This window comes from Carcharhinus amblyrhynchos, unplaced genomic scaffold, assembly GCF_965287045.1.
Source record: "Carcharhinus amblyrhynchos unplaced genomic scaffold, sCarAmb.v2.hapA scaffold_42, whole genome shotgun sequence".
Lineage (NCBI taxonomy): Eukaryota > Metazoa > Chordata > Chondrichthyes > Carcharhiniformes > Carcharhinidae > Carcharhinus > Carcharhinus amblyrhynchos.
Genome location: NW_027649783.1, coordinates 3,542,543 through 3,566,110, shown reverse-complemented (window position 1 = coordinate 3,566,110; position 23,568 = coordinate 3,542,543). Strand labels below are relative to the sequence as shown.

The following is a 23,568-nucleotide window of genomic DNA, read 5'->3' as shown; positions in this document are numbered from 1 at the left end:
GGGAGATAGATTGTTGATGATCAAAGAGGTAAAATGTATTAAGGTTAGACAGGAGTGTGGAGTTGATGTTCAAATCAGATCAGCCATGATGTTATAGAATCGCGGAGCAGACTTGAGTGGTCTATTCCTGCTCAGAATTTGAATGTTCACACACACTATTCTTAAGAGATTCAGAATGAGTCCCAAATTCACTTGCAATATCAGAAAGTAACTGATAGACAAAATCCCTTCCTCAACTCCTGTCCAAACACAGGCTCAAACAAAGACACAACATACACCCTGCAGCAGAAAATGTAAGATACATATGGTATATGGTACAGATATATTGCACCAGAGAATGACAGATACAGATTGAATCCAGTCACAGTGAAGGAAGAGCAATATATTTCCAAGTGAGGATGGTAAATGTCTTGGAGGGGAAGGTCCATTTAATGGTGTTCCTCTGAGTCAACGGCTCTTGTCTTTCTCTAGACAGTAGTGTTTGTTTGTTTGGAATGTGCTACTGAAGGAACCTTTGTGAGCTCCAGTAGCTCATCTTGGAGCTAGTAAGTACTGCTGCCACTGTGTGTCAGTGGTCGAGGGCATGTGTGTTTGCAGATGGGGTGTCAATCATGAGGGATGCTTTGTCTGGGATGGTGTCAAACCTCTTGCTTGTTGCTGGTGCTGCATTAACCTGGGCAAGTGGAGATTAATCCATCACACTCCTGATTTGTGCCTGGTAGGTGGTGAACAGTGTTTGGCAGTCAGGATCTTTGTTACTCACCATGGGATCATGTGTCTCTGAGCTGCCTTGTAGCCATTGTATTACATTGCTAGCCCAGTTCAGTTACTGGTTAAAGGTAATCACTAAGATATTGATAGTTGATGATTCAGCGATATATTTTCAACTAATGTCAAGGGACAATGGTTAGGTTCTCTCTTGCTGGAAACGGTCTTTGTCTGGGACATGTGTGGTGTGATTGTTATTTGCCATTCCGTGCCCAAGCCTGGATACTCTCCAGTTGTTGCTGCATTTGGGAATAGACGACTTCAGTAACTGAAGAGTCCTGAATGGTGCTAAACATTCCACAGTCATCAGTCAGCATCTCCAGTTCTGACCTTATGGTGGAAGGGTCTGGGACAGTAACTTGACAAACTGGGGAAATGATCTCCTGAGGATGAAATGACTTACCACCACAACCATCTTGCTTTATGCTGGATAAAGTTCCAACCAGTGGAGAGGTTTCCATGGTTCCCATCGACTTTCCTTTTGCTGAGGATCTTTGATGTTTAACTCAGTCAAATCCTGTTTTGATGTCAAGGGCAGTCACTCTCATCTCACCTCAGAGGATGGTTAGTCAGTGGAATCCCTTTCCCAGACAACAGTTGAGGCTGGATCATTGAATATGTTCTAGGCTGAATTAGACAGATTATACAAAGGAGTCAAGGGTTGCTGCAAAAGTTTGAAAAGTAGGATTGCAGCCACAATTACCTTAGTTATGATCTTTTTTAACCCATTTGTTGGACATGGGCATCATTGACCTGCACTTATTGCCCATCCACATATCGAGTTGTCACTTTGGAGTCACATGAAGGCCACACACGGTAAGTTCAACAGATTTCCTTCCCTAAAGCACATTCGTGAATGAGATGGGGTTTTCTAACAATGGTTCCATCATCAAAATTGGATTCTTATTTTCAAATTACCTTTTATTGAAATCAAATTCCACCACCTGCTGTGGAGAGTTTCAAACCTGGGCCCCCAAAACATTAGCTGAGTTTCCAGATTAATAGTCTAGCTATAATACCACTAGACCATCGCCTCCCCTTCTTGAACGATGGTGTAGGACTGAGGGGCTGAATGAACATAAGAACATAAGAAATAGGAGCAGGAGTAGGCCATCTAGCCCCTCGAGCCTGCCCCGCCATTCAATAAGATCATGGTTGATCTGTCGTGTCTCAGTTCCACCTTCCCGCCCTCTCCCCATAACCCTTAATCCCCTTACCTATCAAAAACCTATCAATCCGCGTCTTAAATATATTTAGCGAGGCAGCCTCCACCACTTCAACGGGCAGGGAATTCCAGAGATTCACCACCCTTTGAGTGAAGAAGTTCCTCCTCAACTCCGTTCTAAACCGCCCCCCTTTATCTTGAGGCTGTGCCCCCTAGTTCTACTGTCCTTTCTGAGCGGGAAGAGTCTCTCCACCTCTATCCTATCCATCCCATTCATCATCTTATACGTCTCAATGAGATCTCCCCTCATTCTTCTAAACTCTAACGAGTACAAGCCTAGTTTATTCAGCCTCTCCTCATAGCTCAATCCCCTCAACTCCGGTATCAGCCTAGTAAACCTCCTCTGCACTCCCTCCAGGGCCAAAATATCCTTGCGCAGGTGCGGCGCCCAAAACTGCACACAGTACTCCAGCTGCGGCCTCACCAGTGCCCTATACAGCTGCAGCAAGACCTCCCTACTTTTATATTCAATCCCCCTCGCTATGAAGGCCAGCATCCCATTCGCCTTCCTGACCACCTGCTGCACCTGCAGGCTGGGCCTGACTCCTATCCGTATTTCTAATATGACAGTAACTGTCGTAAGTGATTTCATTTTATTTTGATTTTTGGTTTTAATCTATATTTTCTCTTGATTTTGCTTTCAGCTGGCAGCTCTTCATCATTCTTCCATTCACACCTCCTTCAGACACATCTCTGTGTGTTGTTACTTAATCCTTTCCCACTCCCTTTAGCCTTGCAGCAAAAATTTTTTTATTACTGAATCACTCCTGCCCTCCACCCTGCTTTGGAAAGCACAAGACAAAAGGTTCCACTAATTTCAGTAATGAGGAGAGAGCAGGATTAATTAATAATCTGACAGTAAATAAACATCAAGTACTGAGTGACCACAATATGTTAGAGGCAGACACTCAGTGTGAGGAGAAAGGACACTCACAGGTTACAGTTTTAACCTTAAGTAAGGCCGAGAAGGGTGAAATGTGTTCTAAACTGAACACGTTAAAATCCATCCAGCTATGAACAGGCAAATCAAGGAAACAATCAGAGACTGAAAAAAGTATTTCATACAATGTGTGTCTAATGCAAGCCGAAAGAAAGGAAACTTCACTTCCTCAGCTTATGGTGATTGTGGGAGCTGAATTTCATGTTTTAAATCAGTAATTAAGAAAAAATAGTGATTTCTGTCTAAATAATGATTAATTATGTCTTTAACCTGATGCTGTTTCCGCTGTGCTGACATTCTGGTCCTTCTCGATAGTACATGTCACAGGGAGGACGCTGCTGTCCTTCTCAGCATGGTGACTGACTGCAGGGTGCCCTGTAGATCAGAAATAGTCCAGCTAATATGTCTAAACTTCACTAGATTGTTTTCGTTTTTAAAAAAGTAGCTTTTTTTTTCAATTCGGACAATCAGAGAGTGATAGTGAATAATTCAAGATCATTCGGATCATCACGCCTGTGTCAGCTGTTTGGGAGAAACGGGCTGAAAGGGAAAGCCCTCGGCTTGTGTATCTTTGCAACATTTACAGCTTGTGTCTGTTTGTGAGTAAATGACATTTCAGCGATCTGTTACTCATTCAAATGTTAACTAGTAACGAGAAGCGGAAGAAAATTACTGCACCCTGGACGGGAATGTCAAATCATTTTGAAGGAGCCGCTAAGTAATAATTTTTGCTGTTGCTAAAAAGCTACTAGCAGAGAATGGTTTCGATCCATCGACCTCTGGGTTATGGGCCCAGCACGCTTCCGCTGCGCCACTCTGCTCCACAATCCCAATCACCTGCCAGCTGGTATTAATGCGTCACAGAGATTCACTTCCGCATTCATCATTGGAGCGCATGCGCTCGGCTGCTCCCCCGGCGCCACAATTCCACTGTCACCAAGAATAGAAAACACACAGAAAGACAGAGAGATGAAGCGAGAGACAGTCAGGATACACAAGATCACACACAGGCAAAGGAGAATGGACTGACTGATCATTCATGTCAATCCCAGGATATCTCCTGTTTCTAACCTACTTCTTCTTGTTTAATTTTCCTTCCTTGTTTCTAAATAGATCCTCTGCTGTGGAACTGTGCTCTCTGCTGTGGAACTGTGATCTCTGCTGTGGAACTGTGCTCTCTGCTGTGGAACTGTGCTCTCTGCTGTGGAACTGTGCTCCCTGCTGTGGAACTGTGCTCTCTGCTGTGGAACTGAGCTCCCTGCTGTGGAACTGTGCTCTCTGCTGTGGAACTGTGCTCTCTGCTGTGGAACTGTGATCCCTGCTGTGGAACTGTGCTCTCTGCTGTGGACAAAATACTTTAGTATGTTTCTGCTGTTTATTGGGGGAACCGTCCCAGTGAACTGAAATGATCCGATTTCCAATATAACTGTTTAAAGTGTGACAGTCTGTGAGGACAGTCATCTGCAGCCCATCAGTTTTCAAAGCCAGTCATTGTATCTGGAAAAGTGTTAATTATTGTCTGTCCGAATGTACAAGTGTTTCTGTAATGGTGATATCGGTGTGAGGGGGTTACTGTTTGAGACATGGTTCATATTCTGACCCTGACTGACACAATTCTCAATCCTCACTCCAAACATGTGCGGAGAAGGTGGATTTGCGGAATTATTCCTCGGAAACTGAAATGATGGCAGGTTTAATAAAAGCACTTTAAAATTAAATTGCGGTAGAATTATTAACGGGATGGTTTTGACTGTAACCATCAAAGGATTGGAGAGAGCTCAATGTAACGGAGAGTTAATTGGAAGATGGAGAGGTTTCAGAGTCCTGGGAAGATTCTGTGCCGGGAATTGAAAGACTAGATTGGTTAACAGGAGATGGCAGCTCTTTCATGATTGGCTCAATGTTCACATTCGATGCTGTGCGATTGGTTCCGATGCGGAGAGGATGGCCAATCAGAAGCAGGCTGGGGGTTGGAGCGGCTCAAACTGCGGGAATTGCGGGTTTTGTGAATGACTGAGCGGAAACTCAGCAGTTTCCCAAAGCCTGTCAGCTTCAGTGCAGGAAACAACCGTCTGGGGGGCAAATAGCATCACAACTGGCACTGGTTCCAGTGAACGATTCACCGGCTGCTGCTCCTAAACTCCCGCTATTCCAGAGAAAGCTTTTAGAAACTCTATCCAAACACTGAGTGATTAGACAGGGAGTGAGGTGGCCTTTCACTCAGGGCACATGTCAACTGGGGGCTGCTGAGACAATCCACTGAAACATTTCAACAACAATCCTGCTCCAAATGAAATGTTCAATTGGGTGATTTCCCGGCACCGGAACCCAAACAAAGCAAAGCTGCATCTCAAACACTGAGCAGCCTGTCCCAGCTCCCCCCCGTCCCCAGGTCACTGCTCTCTCTGTGAGGCGGTGAGTGGCTCTGAAAAGAGCCTTTGTTGTGTGTTGGCTGGAAAAGGGTCGAGTTGTTCAGCCGCCGAATCCATAGAGAGTGCGGCCCTGGCGTTTCAGAGCGTACACCACGTCCATGGCAGTGACCGTCTTGCGCTTGGCGTGTTCAGTGTACGTGACCGCATCCCTGATCACATTCTCCAGGAAAACCTTCAGCACCCCGCGAGTCTCCTCATAGATCAAGCCCGAGATCCGCTTGACCCCGCCACGGCGAGCCAGGCGGCGGATTGCTGGTTTGGTGATGCCCTGGATATTATCACGGAGCACTTTGCGGTGCCGCTTGGCTCCGCCTTTCCCCAGTCCTTTGCCTCCTTTCCCTCTGCCAGACATGATGGATTCTTCACTCCGATCACTGCCCAATCTGAGAGAGAGGAACTCTTTCAGGCTCCTTTTATACAGGCCGCCCCGACCTGACTGAGAAAGGCGGAGTGAGAGCAGAGAGTGGGGAGGAGACAGAGTGAAGATTCAACCCAGAGCGGGAGGGAGGAGAGAGCCGGCCTGACACACACACACACACACACACACAGAACGGCCCCTGATCTTTCAGCTCCACCTCCAGTTTCTGCAACCGCCAATTTCAACCCGTTTATTAAGAATGGAAACGAAAGCCAGCTCCCCACACAAACCCTTCCAGAGCCGCCCTTCACACTCAAGAGTTTCCACAAACCCGGAGCTTTGAAATCTGGAATCGAAACAGAAAATGCTGCAAATAATCCGGCAGCTTTTGTGAAGAGAGAGAGAGACAGAGTTAAGGTTTCGGGTGGTGACTTTGTCCTTTTGTGTTTTTAAACCTGCTCCTGTTATAATTCCCAGTCAGTAATATTCCCACCGAAACACAGTCTATTCTACAGCAAGAATCTCCCTCAGTAACATCCTCCCCCACATCCGCTTCCAGCTGTTTTCAAACACTTTATTGAAGGTGTTTGGGGGAAATCTCCCTGTGTTAAAGTGAAGGGAGTCAGGATGGCCGAGCGGTCTAAGGCGCTACGTTCAGGTCGCAGTCTCCTCTGGAGGCGTGGGTTCGAATCCCACTCCTGACACTGACTTTTGGGCTGAGAACTGCCGTCTCCCAGCGCCAGGAACCTGGGTTCGATTCCCGGCTGAGGTCACTGTCTGTGTGGAGTTTCCACATTCTCCCTGGGCTCCCTCCGGGTGCTCCGGTTTCCCCCCGGTGTGTGTGAGGTTGATTGGCCCATGCTAAATTGTCCCGGAGTGTCGGGGGGAAGTAGGGTCAATGAATGGGGGATCCGGATTGTGGGTCGGTGCAGACTCGATGGGCCGATTGGCCTCCCTGCAGGGATTGGATTAAAAATGAGTGGGGAATGCGGTGTTTCGCCGCCAGTGTTCCTGTCTCACACTGAATCTACCAGACAGCTTTATTCTGAGAGAAAGTGGCGATTGAACAAATGTGAAATTCTCAATGAAATTCAGCATCTACCGTTGTTTTGCTTTAGTCTGAATTTGAATTGATCTCTATTGAGAATGAGCCGGGCCCCGCGGGACAGGAATCATTTTCTTGCGGGATCAGCTCTTTCCTGAGAGATGTGGGTGGCTCTGAGAAGAGCCTTTGGGGGGTTTCAGAGGTTTCCAATTTGCTCTCGGGTTGTTTCACTTCTTTCCTGAGGCTTTCTTCGCTTTTGCTGCTTTCCCTTTGGGATTGGCCTTCGCTTTACTCACTTTTTTGACCGACTTTCCGCTCGTGACCTTCTTCACAGGAGACTTTTTCTTCAGGGCTGCTTTCTTCAGCGCCTTTTTTGGAGTTGCCGCCTTCTTGCTGCTTGTTTTCTTCACTGGAGTTTCCTTCACTGGAGTTTTCTTCACTGGAGTTTTCTTGGCTGCGGGTTTCTTGGCGGCGGCTTTCTTTCTTGTCACCTTCTTGGCCGCTGTTTTCTTCACTAAAGATTTCTTGCCTGTGGCTTTCTTCACCTTCTTTCCCATTTTGCCCGGCTTTTCCCTCTTAGCCAGTTTGAAGGAGCCGGAGGCGCCCTGTCCCTTTGTCTGCACCAGAGAGCCTTTCTCCACCTTCCTCTTGATAGTTAACCTGATCTGGGAGCCGCGCTTCCCCACATCCACTCCGCTGCCGGCCAAAGCTTTCTTGATGGCGGCCAGGGACATCCCCTTGCGATCGCTGCAAGCCGCCACCACCTTGAGGATCTGCTCGCCCAACTTGGGAGCGGCAGATCGGGGAGCCGCCTTCTTCTTCCTGGGAGACTTCACCTGAGCGGGAGCGGCTGGAGGAGCCGTTTGGGCGGCTGCAGTTTCAGTCATATCCGAGAGTGGCTGGAAAATCTGGGCCAGGAGAGTCAGAACTGGATCCGGAATGAAACCAGTGGTGGCGGCACAGAGCAACTTAAAGGCAGAGAGCGGACGGAGCAGAGACAAGCTGCTGTCAGCTCTCGGCTCCTCCAGCCTCTCTGTGTTTCTCTCTCCTCACAAAATCTCCCATTCCAATCAAATTCCGCCTCTCCACACATCCAGCTCACACCCTTCATGTCTCTGACACTCCAATGTTTGCTGTTGAAAAGGTTTCACTCGAACTCAGGACTCCGTTTTCCACTGAAACCCGTTTTCCTGCTGCACTGATCCCGCTCTCACACGCGATAGCTGACATGTTCTCTACTTTTCCACTCAAATCTTCCATTTAGCGAAACAATTGCCTTGAAATCTCACTCTGGGGCTCAGCAGGGGGATTAGGGGGAATCTTTGATTGAAAAATGGTTTTATTTTCCACAAGAGAGACTCGGAGATCTCATGATCAGAACAGACACACAAACACAGTTGGATTAGTCTGACCCGCCCGCTCCTTTCATACACTCTCTCTTCCACAATATTCACATCGACACATTCACAGGACAAAACTTTCACCCAATGGAAGGTCCCAGGACGGAATTTCTCCTCCTTCCGGCCTTTGCTCCGGATTCCAGGGGGTTAGTTAGAGTTTTTCACCTCAGTAACTGTTAAACACTCTGAGGGCCGCTCCCCGCAGATTGTCTTTCAATTCATTCATGGAATGTGGGTGTCTCTGTCTGGGTCAGCATTTATTACCCATCCCTAATTACCCTTGGGAAGGTGGGGGTGAGCTGCCTTCTGGAACCGCTGCAGTCCATGTGGTGAAGAACCACATCTGTTAACCAGATTCCGCGGCAAGAACCAATTCTATTTTTATTTTCAGTTATTATAGTGATTACAGACATCACTGTGTTTGTTTAGGGTGAAAATACAAATTATCTGCTCTCGGAGTCTCTAGATTTCCTGTTTTATTTGTTTCTCCGGCACTGACAGGTAACAGTAAATCACAACCTCACCAACCAGTGACAGCCAGTTAAATAACCATCCCACACTCGCTGATAATGGAGTTTCTGACAGTGACAGTTTCTGACCATCCTCCGATTGGACCTGGAGGGAACCAGATTCACTGTCAGAGCTGGACTTTCTTACAGAGTGGGTGACAGAGCCAGGTGAGCGATGGTGATGGAGTGGTGACTGTGAGAGCATTTGACCAAGGGTCAGTTCCTGACCATCAGAGTGGTGATTTATTTAATTAGTTATCGCAGGTCCCAACAGTAGGTGGGCATTTCTGAAATAAAATTCACTAAAGATTCTCATCAACAGTGTGTTTCTAATGGAAAATCCAGTTTCAATTTGCTTTCAGTTATTTAAATGAAAGAACAAGCCTGAAAACTAAACAATGATTTCCCAGTCAGAAACAATAGTAAAACAGGTGGTTTAAACTGTCCAGAAAAACGAGATAAGACAGGTTCAGTTTACAAACTGTGCTGTGGATGTATCTGGTGTGTGATGAAATCAGCAACTAATTTGTTTCCATAATTACAGCTGATTTAAATAACTGATGTTAAACCAGCGTCAGCGATGGTGGTATAGTGGTGAGCATAGCTGCCTTCCAAGCAGTTGAGCCCGGGTTCGATTCCCGGCCATCGCATAGATAATTTATTTAGATTCTTACCCGCAGCATCTTGTGTTTTAAACCAAGTGGACAAAAACAGACGGAACGCAACATTTAACAATTAAGAAATAAAATAGAGGTGTTATTATTTATTGTTCGGACGTAATTCGTTTCTAATGAAGAAATATTGAATCAGGAAAACAAGTCTCTGACCTGATAAATGAGTTCTCCGCCAGAGACAAAGATACAAAGTAAAAGTAGAGAAACACATTTCAGCTCACACACTGTGCTCTGCACAATCCCGGTGCCTGATGAAGTTAATATCAACATTACTCATATTACAAATGTGTGGCTGCGATGGCCGAGTGGTTAAGGCGTTGGATTTGAAATTCAATGGGGTTTCACCGCGCAGGTTCGAGCGCTGCTCGCAGCGGTTATGATTAGGAAGTGTGTACTTCCGGTATTTCAAAAAACACACTCATTTTTTGGTATGAAGTATTTTGATCACGATCAATCTTTCAGCTGCATGGCTACAGGCCGGGTGCAGGAAGGTGAGCTTGGAAACACATGTGTGTCCGTGCGCTAGCATGGACAAGTTAGGCCGAATGGGCTCTGAGTCAGAAAGGTTTACAACATGGAAACAGGCCCTTCGGCCCAACTTTCCCATGCCGCCCTGTTTTTTTAAACCACTAAGCTAATCCCAATTGCCCACATTTGGCCCATATCCCTCTAAACCCATCTTACCCATGTAACTGTCGAAATGCATTTTAAAAGACAAAATTGTACCCGCCTCTACTACCACATCTGGCAGCTTGTTCCAGACACTCACCACTCTGTGAAAAAAAATGCCCTTCTGGACACTTTTCTATCTCTCCCCTCTCACCTTAAATCTGTGCCCTCTACCTTTAGACTCCCCTACCTTTGGGAAAATATATTGACTATCTAGCTGATCTGCGCCCCTCATTATTTTATAGATCTCTATAAGACCAACTCTCAGCCTCCTATCTCCAGAGAAAAAAAATAGTCTATCCAGCCTCTCCCTATAACTCAAACCATCAAGTCCTGCTGGCATCCTGGTAAATCTTCTCTGCTCACTTTCTAGTTTAATAATAGCCTTTCTGTAATAGAGTGAACAGAATTGTACTCAGTATTCCAAGTGTGGCCCTACCAATGTTTTTCATGACTTCAACAAGACGTCCCAACTCCTGTATTCAATGTTCTGACCGATGAAACCAAGCATGCCGAATGCCTTCTTCACCACTCTGTCCACCTGTGACTTCACTTTCAAGGAGCTATGAACCTGTACCCCTAGATCTCTTTGTTCTGTAACTCTCCCCAACGCCCTACCATTAACTGAGTAAGTCCTGCCCTGGTTCAATCTACCAAAATGCATCACCTCACATTTATCTAAATAAAAGTCCATCTGTCATTTGTCAGCCTACTGGCCCAATTGATCAAGATCCCGTTGCAATTGGCGATAACTTTCTTCACTATCCACTATGCCACCAATCTTGGTGTCATCTGCAAACTTACTAACCATGCCTCCTATATTCTCTTCCAAATCATTAATACAAATGACAAGTAACAGCGGACCAGCACTGATCCCTGAGGCACACCACTGGTCACAGGATTCCAGTTTGAAAAACAATCCTCTACAACAATCCCCTGGCTTCTGTCAAGAAGTCAATTTTGTATCCATTAAGATGCCTCACCCTGGATCCCATGAGATTTAATCTTTATGCAACAACCTACCTTGTGGTATCTTGTCAGAGTATTGCATGGTGCCTTTTGTTTCCAAAATGTATCAGTTAAGGGGATTAGCAGGATAAATATGTGGGGTTACTGAGACAGGTTCTGGGTGGGATGGTATCTCAGAGAGTTGGTTCAGACTCAATGGACCAAGTGGCCTCCATCTGCACTGGAGGGATTCTATTGCAGTTAAGGCTGAGATAGGCAAATTTTGGATTCTTGGGGAATCGAGGGAGTGATGAGTAAACTGGAGTTCAACCCAAGATCTGAAACTCTGTAAGAAGCGAGTATGCCCACATCTCAATACTGCACCCATACTTTGGAACCACACATTCAAAGAGATATTCAGCTCATAGAGAGAGTGCAAAGACATGAAAACTGGAAAATGAAAGGCATGAGGGGAATAGCTTATGAGGGATTAAGGATTCTTGAATTGCAATCTGTAGAGAAGGCTGATTTATGGTTCAGTTCAATATTATCAAATTGATACATGGCCTTATTGCCTCAGCTTCAAAAGCTTTATTCACAGCGACTGTATTTTGGTGGATGTCAGTACAAAGTACAGAAATCTGGTTCATGTGATGATATTCACAATTTGTTCTCCCCACATAGAATTGTTGCTATTTCAAAAGTTTTACCTGATTTTGATGCTGAAAATGTACTGACCTTTAGAAAACTTGTCAGAAATATCGTGTGATTTCTCTCTTTGTATTGTCTGATGCTGTTGCTGTTCTGTGTTTTGTTGTTCTGTTGTTTTAATGCTGTGCCTCTGTGCTTTGCACTGTATAAAGATACATAAATCATAATTGTATTAATCATACAATCCCTACAGTACAGAAAGAGGCCATTTGGCCCACCAAACCCTATTCCCATAACCCTACATATTTACCCTGCAAATCCTCTGACACTCAGAGTGAATTTAGCATGGCCAATAAATCTAATCTCCACAGACAAGGGGAGAATGTGCAAACTCCACACAGATAGTGACCTGAGGCTGCAGTTGAACCCGGGTCCCTGACACTGAAGGAGCAGTGCTAACCACTGTGTCACCCTTGAATGGGGGAACATTATCGATGAGCCACGTGGTCAATGTCTGCTCTTATTTACTGTGTTCTTGTGACTGGAGGAGACGGATCCATGGATACTGAGGGAAATATGGGTGGAAATTACAGGGGCTTTGGGCAAAACTTCCTGATCCGAGCTCATGATGCCAGAGAACTGCAAATGGTAAACACTCTTCTTCAGAAAAGGCTGTGAGGAGAACCCAATAAAAGTCCAATAAATTTAACCTCAGCAATGTGGAATATTCTCCAAACAATAACTGCAGATAAAATTAACTCTCGCTTGTGCTAATGTGCATTAATTAAGGAAACCACTCGTAATTCATAAAGGTGAATTATGTTTAATGAATTTGCTCGAGATTTAGGTAACAGAAAAGGTTGATGAGGGTAATGTGGTTAATGTGAACATGGACTGTCAAAAAGCATTTTATAAATGAAGGGACACACAGCAAACGTGTGGGAACATTTGGAGCTGAGAGAATAAAAGGGACAGCAGAACGCGGATAGGAACCTGACTGAGTGACAGGAAACACAGCAGTGGGAAATGTTTTTATTTGGAATGGAGCTCGGTTAAAGTGGGATTCCAGGAGGGTTGGTGTTCGGAATCCTGCTCTTCCTGATCCATATTAGAGACATCGGCAATGCTGTACAGAGCACACACTCAAACTGTGGGAATTACACAATACATGGCAGCATTGTGAACTGTGAGGGGGGAGTGCTGAAACTCACAGTTTCTGAGACAGCTTGTGGATTGGTCAAACAAGACCAATTTAAAGTAGAGAAGTGTGAAATGATTTATTTCAGTGGGAAGAAAAGGGAGAGACAATATGAAAGAAATGATACAATTGTAAAGGCATGCGGGAACAAGGGACCTGTGGTTAAATGTGACACTAATAATTGCTGTTTAGGTGGCAGGTTGAGAGTGTGGTTACTAAGGTATTTGGGATTGTGAGCTTTATACGTAGGGACAGAGCTTACAAGAGCAAACAAGTTATGGGAAACCTGTATAAAACCCTGGTTTGGCCTCAGTTGGAGTATTGCACTCTGATCTGGACAGCAGTGTTTAGAAAGGGTGTGAAGGCATTAGAGAGGGTGCAATAAATCTCTGGGCACGGGTCCAGGGATGGGGAAGTTCAGTTTAATCGGTAGATTGGAGAATTTGGGTCTTTGGTGAAGAGAAGGTTGAGAGGAGATTTGATCGAGGTGTTCAGGATTGTGGAGGGAATTGGAAGGAGCTGATAGGGAGAAGCTGTCATGTCCCAATCTTCCTCTGTCAGGAAGTGTTCCCCAAACTGAATGAACAGGACATCGTTCCCGGTTACACTTCTCCAGCAATGCGAAATATTCCCAGTATTTGTTTCAATGTGAAACATTTAAGATAATTATACAAACACAATATATTGTTTAGAGTAAAGAAGAAACATTAAAAGTGAAAATTCATGTTGATGTCCCTCTGCGGGGCTTTTAGTCTTTCCAGTGTGGGCCAGTGGTCTGATTAACCCGATGGTGCTTTTCCCAGTCGCCTGTGTAACGTGGCTCGAATCCCAGCCTTCAGTTTTTGAACTGCACAGCGGAGCGTTTAAGGAAGTGTTGGGGCTGAATGGCCTCATCTGTGCTTTAATCCTCCTGCTGTCTGGTGAGCTGATCTGACATCCACCCCAGAGTGGAGTCGCTGCACAGATCGCCTTAAAAATGGTCTCTAAGCTGAGGGAGTGACTGTGAATCTCGTCACCACTTCCATCCTGACTAATTTCCTCCACTTCAAACCGTCCATCAATGTCAGAAGGAGTCAGAACCAGAGTAGGAGACTCCACCAATGATTCAGTCCCATCTTCCACCATTTGAACATCCTGCCTTGCCTCACACCTTCTCTGTTCTCCAGCAGCGGGGATGTTCCAGGGTCTTGGTTACTCGGAATGCCCTGTTCCAGGATTTCCTCGCTCTAAAGCTGATGACTGTTGATGTCTGTCAGCAAGTTGTTGGGAATTGGCTCCTCTTCATCTCCAACCTCAGACCAATCAGGAACTTCCATCTTCCAAGCTTCTAGGGGCTGGTTGAGCTGAAACAACAAGAATTGAGGATTTTGCAGTGTTGTTACATTCCAGCAGATTTCATTAAACACCAACTTTTTCACTTCATTAACAACCGGAGGAATAGCAATGGAATGTATTGGCCCATTTATCCTCACATAGGAGTTGGGACATCATGTTGAAGTCATGTTAAGGCCCCACTAGGAATACTGTGTGCAGTTCTGGTCACCCTATTATAGACAGAACATTATTAAACTAGAAAGAGTTCAGAAAAGATTTACTAGGATACTACTGGGACTTGATGGTTTAAGTTATAAGGAGAAACTGAATAGACTGGGATTTTTTTTCCCTGGAGTGTAGGAGGCTTAGGGGTAATCTTATAGATGTCTATAAAAGAATGAGGGCCATAGATGAGATAGATAGTCAACATCTTTTCCCAATTTCAGGGAGTCTTAAAGTGGAGGGTGTAGGTTTAAGGTGAGAGGAGAGAAACACAAAAGGGTCCAGAGGAGGTGAGTGTTTGGAACGAGCTGTCTGAGGTAGCAGTAGAGGCGGTTACAATATTGTCTTTTCAAAAGCATTTAGATAGTTACATTGGGTAAGATTGGTATAAGGGGTATTGGGAAAAACTGAGAATATGGAATTGAGATAGAGGATCAGCCATGATCACACTGAATGATGGAACAAGCACGATGGGCTGAGTGGCCTCCTCCTCTTCCGAGTTTCTATGTTTTCAGGTTCTGATGAAAGGTCACAGACCTGAAACACTAACTCTGTTTCTCTCTGCAAACAGATGCTGCACAATCTGCTGAGCTTTCTTTTCTGTTTCATTTCTGATTTCCAGTGTCTGAACTGAACCCAGCCAGAGTCAGCACCTTCAGGAGAGAGAGAGGAACCAGTGAGTGTGGAACTGAACCCAGCCAGAGTCAGCACCTTCAGGAGAGAGAGAGAGGAACCAGTGAGTGTGGAACTGAACCCAGCCAGAGTCAGCACCTTCAGGAGAGAGAGAGAGGAACCAGTGAGTGTGGAACTGAACCCAGCCAGAGTCAGCACCTTCAGGAGAGAGAGAGGAACCAGTGAGTGTGGAACTGAACCCAGCCAGAGTCAGCACCTCCAGGAGAGAGAGAGGAACCAGTGAGTGTGGAACTGAACCCAGCCAGAGTCAGCACCTTCAGGAGAGAGAGAGAGCGGAACCAGTGAGTGTGGAACTGAACCCAGCCAGAGTCAGCACCTTCAGGAGAGAGAGAGAGAGAGGAACCAGTGAGTGTGGAACTGAACCCAGCCAGAGTCAGCACCTTCAGGAGAGAGAGAGAGGAACCAGTGAGTGTGGAACTGAACCCAGCCAGAGTCAGCACCTTCAGGAGAGAGAGAGGAACCAGTGAGTGTGGAACTGAACCCAGCCAGAGTCAGCACCTTCAGGAGAGAGACAGAGGAACCAGTGAGTGTGGAACTGAACCCAGCCAGAGTCAGCACCTTCAGGAGAGAGAGAGAGGAACCAGTGAGTGTGGAACTGAACCCAGCCAGAGTCAGCACCTTCAGGAGAGAGAGGTAACTAATCTAAACCCTGTATCTAAAAACAGAGGTAAAGAGGAAAGAGGGAACCAATGAGCAGTGAGCCGAGTGTCAGTCATAGGGCAGTTGCTGGAGTCCATTATCAAGTATTTGGAAAGCAGTGTTCTAATCAGATAAAGTCAGCATGGATTTACAAAAGGGAAATCATGCTTGAGAAAACTACTGGAATTCTTTGAGGATATAACTACTAGAGTTGACCAGGGAGAACCTGTGGATATGTTTGTTTTAGACATTCAGAAGGCTTTCAACAGGATCTCACATAATGTTTTAAAGGTTAAAGTTTGATTATTAGTGTCACAAGTAGGTTTACATTAACACTGCAATGAAGTTATTGTGAAAATCCCCTAGTAGCCACACTCTGCCGCGTGTCCGGGTAGACTGAGGGAGAATTTAGTACGGCCAGTGCACCTAAGCAGCACATCTTTTCAGATTGTGAGAGGAAATCGGAGACAAAACCCACACAGACACGGGGGGAATGTGCAGACTCCACACAGACAGTGACCCAAGCCAGGAAGCGAACCCAGGTCCCTGGTGCTGTGACACAGCAGTGATAACCAGTGTGCTGCCCTTCTACTGTGTAAAGTTAAAGTACATGGGATTGTGTGCAGCATCTTGAGATGGATAGAAAGCTGGTTAGCAGACAGGAAAGAAAGAGATGACATAAATGGGTCTTTTTCCAATTGGAAGGCAGTGATTAGTGGGGTACCACAGGGATCTGTGCTAGGACCCCAACTGTTCATATTATGTATTAATGGTTTGGACACGGGAACTAAATGTTTAATCTCCAAATATGGAGATGATACAATATTGGGTGGGAGGGTGAGCTGTGAGGGGGATGCAGAGGTCCTTCAGTCTGATTTGGACAGGCTGAGTGTGTGGGATCTGCATGGCAGATGCAGTGTAATGTGGATAAATATGCAGCGATCACTTCATTATCCACTTCAGTAGCAAAAATAGGAAGGCAGATTATTATTTGAATGGGTGTAAATTAAGAGAGCTGGATACTCAGCAAGATCTAGATGTTCTTGTGCATCAGTCAGTAAAATCATGTTGAAGCTGTATAAGACTTTGGTTAGGCTGCATTTGGAGTGTTGTGTATAATTCTGGGTGCAACACTTCCAGAAGGATGTTGATGCATTGGAAAGGGTGCAGAGGAGATTTTCCAGGATGTTGCCTGGTTTAGAACATAGAACATTACAGCGCAGAACAGGCCCTTCGGCCCACGATGTTGCGCCGACCAATTAAGAAAAAAACAATGACCCTCTAACCTAAACCAATCCCTTTCCATCCATAAACCTATCCACAGAGCTCTAAAACGCCCCCAAACTTGGCGCATCTACAACTGCAGCAGGCAGGGCATTCCAATCCCTCACCACCCTCTGGGTAAAGAACCTACCTCTGACATCCGTCCTATAACTACCACCCCTTAATTTAAAGCTGTGTTCCCTCGTGCTAGCTTTCTCCATCCGAGGAAAAAGGCTATCACTGTCCACCCTATCTAAACCTCTAATCATCTTATATGTTTCAATAAGGTCTCCTCTTAGCCGCCTTCTTTCCAACGTTTGGAGGATATGGACTAGAAAGAAAGGTTGAACAAACTTGGATTGTTTTCTTTGGAGCATCGGAAGAGCAGGGGGGACCTGAGAGAGTTTACAAGATTATGACAGGTTTGGATAGAGTGGATTGTCACAGTCTTTTCCCGAGGGTCAAAGGATCAAATACTCGGGACAAAGGTGAGAGTGAGAGAGGGAAAGTTTAAAAGAGATGTAAGGGGTAAGTTTTTCAGACAGAGAGTGGGGAATGCCTGGAACGTACTGCCGGAGGAAATAGTGGAAGCAGATTCTGTAACAACGTTCAAGAGGCATCTGGATAGATCCATGAATCAGCAGGAACACAGGGATATGGACCACATCGAGGCAAGAAAATATTAGATTAGAGAGGTGTAATAAGTCTGCAGAGGGAGGAGTTCCTTCACCAAAACCCCTTTATTTACACCTCTAACAGCAGTACACAGAGTGCTAACAGTTTATCTCCGGGGGTGTCAGAGGAACGGGCACTCCCGATTAAGTACAAGGCAAAGACTCCCTGATTGGCCCATCAATTGGATCCTTAATCAGGGAGTTCCTGCTCCAATCGCCAACCTCAATGGCCTGATTGAAGTCATTACAAGAGGCATCTGCGTCGGCACAGACTGGGTGGGAAGAGGGTCTGTTCCTGGGCTGTACTGTTCTTTGTTCAGTCCCTGAAAGTAAGTGCGGAGATACAGCAGACAAAAAGATGGCAAATGGTATGTTGGCCTTGGGAGCGAGAGGAATTCTGTCTAGGAATAGGGATGTTTTACTGCTGTTGTATAGGGCAATGATGAGGCCACACCTGGAGTATTGTGTGTAGTATTGGTGTCCTTATCTGAGGAAGGATGTCCTTGCTGCAGGGGGAGGGCAGTGAAGGTTCACCAGGTTAATTCCTGGGATGGCCAGTGTGTCGTATGAGGAAAGATGAAGTCAGTTAGGATTATGTTCACTGGAGTTTAGAAGATTGAGAGGGGGCTCATAGGAAGTTATAAAATTCTAACAGGACTGGAAAGGGGAGATTCAGGAAGAATGTTACTGATATCCTTTGTGTAAGGATAAGGGATGAATGTTTAGGACTGAGGTGAGGAGAAATTTCTTCACCAGAGAGGGGTGAATCTGTGGAAATCGCGAATGCAGAAAGAAGTTGAGGCCAAAATGTGTGATGTCATTGATTAGGGGAGGCAGTGGTGTCATGGGCTCGTAACCCAGAGACTCTGGAAATGCTCTAGGAACCTGGGTTCAAAACCCAACAGGGCAGATGATGAAATGTGAATTCAATATGAATCTGCAATGAAACATCTATTTGTTGCTTGTGATAAAACCCTATCTGGTTTATTAATGCCCTTTAGGGAAGGAAATCTGCTGGGCAGGAGTGTGTTTGAATTGTCAAGTCTCGAGGTAACAAAAGTGTGGATGAGGGTTTCAGGTACGGGTGAATTGAGGTATTACAAACAATGTGTGATGTTACACAGCTGGAAATCGGTGATCTTGGTGAAGGAACAGATATGTGGTCAGAAACTCATTTCCGAGTCTGATGAGGTGCCAAGAATGAGGGTTTGTTTCAACCTTGACAGTAACCAGTGGGAGAGATGGAGTCAGTGACTGGGAACAGAATTTGTGGTGGGAACATTGGTCTTCTAAATATTTAATTGGGGGAATTCTCTACTGAACCAGTGTTAGAAGTTGGAGAAGGAGTTTAATAATTTAATAACAGGGGATTGGTTGTGAGAGGTGGGGTTGAGCTGGGTGTTATCAGCATACATGTGAAAACTAACACTGTGCTTTCAGATAATGTCACTGAGGGGTAAGGTGTAGATGAAAAATAGGAGGGAGCCAAAGATAGATCCCAGGGCGATTTGGGTGGGAACAGATCAGGAGTGGGAAGAGAAACCATTGCAGGTGATATTCTGTATATGATCAGAAAGATAAGAATGGAACCAGGTGAGTGCAGTCTTACCCAGCTGAATGTCCACGCCTTTGACATGGTTGACTGCACCATCCTGCTCCAATACCTTCCCACTGTCAGAACATAGAACATAGAACATAGAACATTACAGCGCAGAACAGGCCCTTCGGCCCACGATGTTGCGCCGACCAGTTAAAAAAAAAACAACAATGACCCACTAACCTAAACCAATCCCTTTTCGTCCATAAACCTGTCCACAGACCTCTTAAACGCCCCCAAACTAGGCGCATTTACAACTGCAGCAGGCAGGGCATTCCAATCCCTCACCACCCTCTGGGTAAAGAACCTACCCCTGACATCTGTCCTATAACTACCCCCCCCTTAGTTTAAAGCCATGCCCCCTCGTGCTAGATTTTTCCATCAGAGGAAAAAGGCTATCACTATCCACCCTATCTAAACCTCTAATCATCTTATATGTTTCAATAAGATCCCCTCTTAGCCGCCTTCTTTCCAGCGAAAACAACCCCAAATCCCTCAGCCTCTCCTCATAGGATCTCCCCTCCATACCAGGCAACATCCTGGTAAACCTCCTCTGCACCCTCTCCAAAGCCTCCACATCCTTCCTGTAATGTGGGGACCAGAACTGCACACAATACTCCAAGTGCGGCCGCACCAGAGTTGTGTACAGTTGCAACATAACGCTACGACTCCTAAATTCAATCCCCCTACCAATAAACGCCAAGACACTGTATGCCTTCTTAACAACCTTATCTACTTGATTCCCAACTTTCAGGGATCTATGTACACATACACCTAGATCCCTCTGCTCCTCCACACTATTCAAAGTCTTCCCGTTAGCCCTATACTCAACACATCTGTTATTCCTACCAAAGTGAATTACCTCACATTTCTCTGCATTAAACTCCATCCGCCACCTCTCGGCCCAGCTCTGCAACCTGTCCAAGTCTTCCTGCAAACTATGACACCCTTCCTCACTATCTACCACATCTCTGACTTTGGTGTCATCAGCAAATTTACTGATCCACCAAACTATACCCTCATCCAGATCATTAATAAAAATCACAAACAGCAGTGGCCCCAACACAGATCCCTGAGGCACACCACTTGTAACTGAACTCCATGATGAATATTTACCGTCAACCACTACCCTCTGTCTCCTATCCGCTAGCCAATTCCTAATCCAGTTCCCTAGATCACCCCCAATCCCATACATCTGCATTTTGTGCAGAAGCCTACCATGGTGAACCTTATCAAACGCCTTTCTAAAATCCATATACACCACGTCCACTGCCTTACCCCCATCCACCTCTTTGGTCACTTTCTCAAAAAACTCAATAAGGTTAGTAAGGCACGATCTACCCGCCACAAAACCATGCTGACTATCTCCAATCAACTCATTACTCTCCAAATAACTATAAATCCTATCCCGAATAATTTTTTCCAAAACCTTGCCCACAACAGAAGTGAGACTCACCGGTCTATAATTCCCGGGGAAGTCTCTGTTCCCCTTCTTAAACAATGGGACAACATTCGCTAACCTCCAATCATCTGGTACTATACCAGAGGCCAACGACGACCTGAAGATCAGAGCCAGAGGCTCTGCAATCACTTCTCTTGCCTCCCAGAGAATCCTGGGGTAAATCCCATCCGGACCAGGGGACTTATCTATTTTCAGACCCTCCAGAATATCCAGCACATCCTCCTTATCAACTGTAACACTGTCAATTCTACTCCGCTGCAACCCAGTGTCCTCCTCAGCTATATCCATGTCCCCCTGCGTGAACACCGAAGAGAAATATTGGTTCAATGCTTCACCAATCTCCTCCGGTTCCACACATAACTTCCCTCTGCCGTCTATAACTGGCCCTAACCTTGCCCTAACCAACCTTCTGTTCTTGACATACCTATAGAACGCCTTAGGATTCTCCTTAACCCTATCAGCCAAAGTCTTCTCATGTCCTCTTTTAGCCCTTCTTAGCTCGCTCTTCAACTCCCTCCTAGCCAATCTAAAGCTCTCTAGTGCACTATCCGAGTGCTCACGTCTCATCCGAACATAAGCCTCCTTTTCCTTTTTAACCAACGAATCAACTTTTTTAGTGCACCACGGTTCCCTAGCCCTACCAATTCCACCTTGCCTGACAGGGACATACCTATCACAGACTCGCAGTAGCTGCTCCTTGAAAAAACTCCACATTTCGGACGTTCCCAATCCCTGTAATCTCCTAGTCCAAGCTATGCTTCCTAATTCTCTCCTAATAGCCACATAACTACCCTTCCCCCAGCTAAAACCACTGGCCCGAGGTTCATGCCTATCCCTTTCCATCACTAAGGTGAACGTAACCGAATTGTGGTCACTATCACCAAAATGCACACCAACTTCCAAATCCAACACCTGATCTGGCTCATTTCCCAGCACCAAATCCAATATAGCCTCACCTCTAGTTGGCCTGTCTACATACTGAGTCAAAAAACCTTGCTGCACACTTTGCACAAAAACTGACCCCTCTAATGAGCTAGAGCTATAACAATTCCAATCAATATTAGTAAAGTTAAAATCCCCCATAACAATTACCCTATTACTTTCACTCCTAACCAGGATCGTCTCCGCAATCCTTTCCTCAACCTCTCTAGAACTTTTAGGAGGTCTATAAAAGACTCCCAACAGGTCAGTCAGGTCAATGTACACAGCAGATGAAGATGTTAATGTACCTGACATCCGGGGAAAACTGATGATGAATAAAGGGCTGGGCCTCAGTAAATGAGTGTAGAGAAGGCTGGAATTCTCAATCATCTTCATCTCGAGCAGCAGCTCCTCCATCTCAATGTGTGTGGTGAGATCAGGCCATTCTGCTCAGTCAGGAACACCCAGACTGACTGTGAGAGAGAGAGAGAGGCTGTAATTAGAACCAAACCATAAGGGAGATCCACTTAGAGTAACCAAGGCCCACCCCGAAAAGACAGGAAGATCACAGCAACTAACCACAGCCTCTGCAAAGTGAGGTGCTGTAAAACCCAGTGTGACACTGAGCCCCACCCAAAGCACAGGAAGATCCCAATTTCTGTGCTGATTTGGTCTGATTCCACCAGGTTTGCAGCAGGAAGACTGGGGAACTGCAGCAAACACAGTAAAAAGTCTGACAGCACCAGGTTTTAGTCCAACCTATTTATTTGATAATATACTCGCAAGCTTTCGGGTTAGCCCCTTCGTCAGGTGAATGGAGAGTTCTGGCCTCAGACAGAGCATATAAAGCACAGACAGTTTAGAGATTACTGATTAGAATGCGAATCCTTACACCTAACCTGCTGTTCAAGACCTGAAGTGGCTGATAATGTGAGTGGAAGGAGCACTGATCACAGTTTAAAGAGATGTGTATTGTCTCCAGACAGTACAGTAAGTGAGGTTTTGCAAACCCAGGCAAGTCACGGGGGTTACAGATAGTGCGACATGAACCCAAGATCCCTGTTGAGACCGTCCTCGTGTGTGCGGAACTTGGCTGCAGCAATACATGTTTACACAGGAAGCTGCCATTGGAAAGACTAAGCTGCGGATTTATAGAATCCACAGGGCAGAAGGCGATCATTCGGCCCATCGAGTCTGCACCAACCACAATCCCACCCAAGTCCTATCTCCATAATCCCATGCATTTACCCTGGCTGGTGCCCCTGGAAACGACAAGGGGCAATTGAGCCCGGCCAATCCACCCAACCCGCACATCTTTGGGCTGTGGGAGGATCCCGGAGGAAACCCACGGGGAGACCGTGCAAACTCCCCACAGTCAGTGACCCAAACCGGGAATCGAACCCGGCTCCCTGGCGCTGTGAGGCAGCGGTGAGAACCACTGTGCCACCGGGCCGCCCCATTTCCAGCCGGGCGGGACGGGATTCCCGCTCCCAAAACCCTTCCCCCATCCGGAGCCCCGCCGCGGGCTCAGGATCCGGGCCCGGGGACTGAAGCCACTGGCGGGACATTCGCTGCCGCTCCGCGCGGTGTCTGATTGGCCCAGGGGAAATCCCCGCCCACGGCCTGTGACCGGCAGCTGGGAAACCAATCGGGAATCGCCGTATCACCGTTATCCAATGGCCGCTCTGCTCAGGTTGAGTGACGGCTACTTAATCCAATCCAAAAGCTTCTTAGTCTGAAGGGTGAGACCATTGAAAATGATGCTCCAATTGTAACCAATCGCAGACCGCGTTGCTACACACGCCCTCTATGTGATTGACATCTTCTTTAGCCAATCGGAACGCACTGACCATACGGAATGCGCCGCGACTGCGCGACTCGCGCAGCGTCACTCCCAGCCCAGCGTCATTGCGTCATTCAATTCGATCCGGAGCTGAAACCAATGAGAAATCAAGCCGCGGGAGAC

The 23,568-nt window shown here is 46.2% G+C and overlaps 2 protein-coding genes and 4 non-coding genes across 6 annotated transcripts; 3 read left to right on the top strand and 3 right to left on the bottom strand.

Annotated features, from left to right (window-relative positions):
- Positions 1 to 3,682: 3,682 nt before the first annotated feature.
- On the bottom strand, positions 3,683 to 3,754 carry trnam-cau (transfer RNA methionine (anticodon CAU)). Its single transcript has one exon. It is a non-coding gene; the product is annotated as a tRNA-Met (tRNA).
- A 1,651-nt stretch (positions 3,755 to 5,405) lies between these two features.
- Positions 5,406 to 5,717, bottom strand: LOC145335896 (histone H4). The gene has a single exon (XM_080181630.1). It carries the CDS (start codon positions 5,715 to 5,717, stop codon positions 5,406 to 5,408), a length of 312 nt encoding a protein of 103 aa, XP_080037756.1.
- Positions 5,718 to 6,344: 627 nt separating this feature from the next.
- trnal-cag (transfer RNA leucine (anticodon CAG)) lies at positions 6,345 to 6,427 on the top strand. The gene has a single exon. It is a non-coding gene; the product is annotated as a tRNA-Leu (tRNA).
- Positions 6,428 to 6,995: 568 nt separating this feature from the next.
- On the bottom strand, positions 6,996 to 7,655 carry LOC145335898 (histone H1-like). The gene has a single exon (XM_080181631.1). It carries the CDS (start codon positions 7,653 to 7,655, stop codon positions 6,996 to 6,998), a length of 660 nt encoding a protein of 219 aa, XP_080037757.1.
- Positions 7,656 to 9,254: 1,599 nt separating this feature from the next.
- Positions 9,255 to 9,327, top strand: trnag-ucc (transfer RNA glycine (anticodon UCC)). Its single transcript has one exon. It is a non-coding gene; the product is annotated as a tRNA-Gly (tRNA).
- Positions 9,328 to 9,642: 315 nt separating this feature from the next.
- Positions 9,643 to 9,724, top strand: trnas-uga (transfer RNA serine (anticodon UGA)). The gene has a single exon. It is a non-coding gene; the product is annotated as a tRNA-Ser (tRNA).
- The last annotated feature ends 13,844 nt before the right edge of the window (positions 9,725 to 23,568 follow it).

Coding starts and splice junctions, on each gene's coding strand:
- LOC145335896 (XM_080181630.1), bottom strand. CDS start 5,717: ATGTCTGGCAGAGGGAAAGGAGGCAAAGGACTGGGGAAAGGCGGAGCC.
- LOC145335898 (XM_080181631.1), bottom strand. CDS start 7,655: ATGACTGAAACTGCAGCCGCCCAAACGGCTCCTCCAGCCGCTCCCGCT.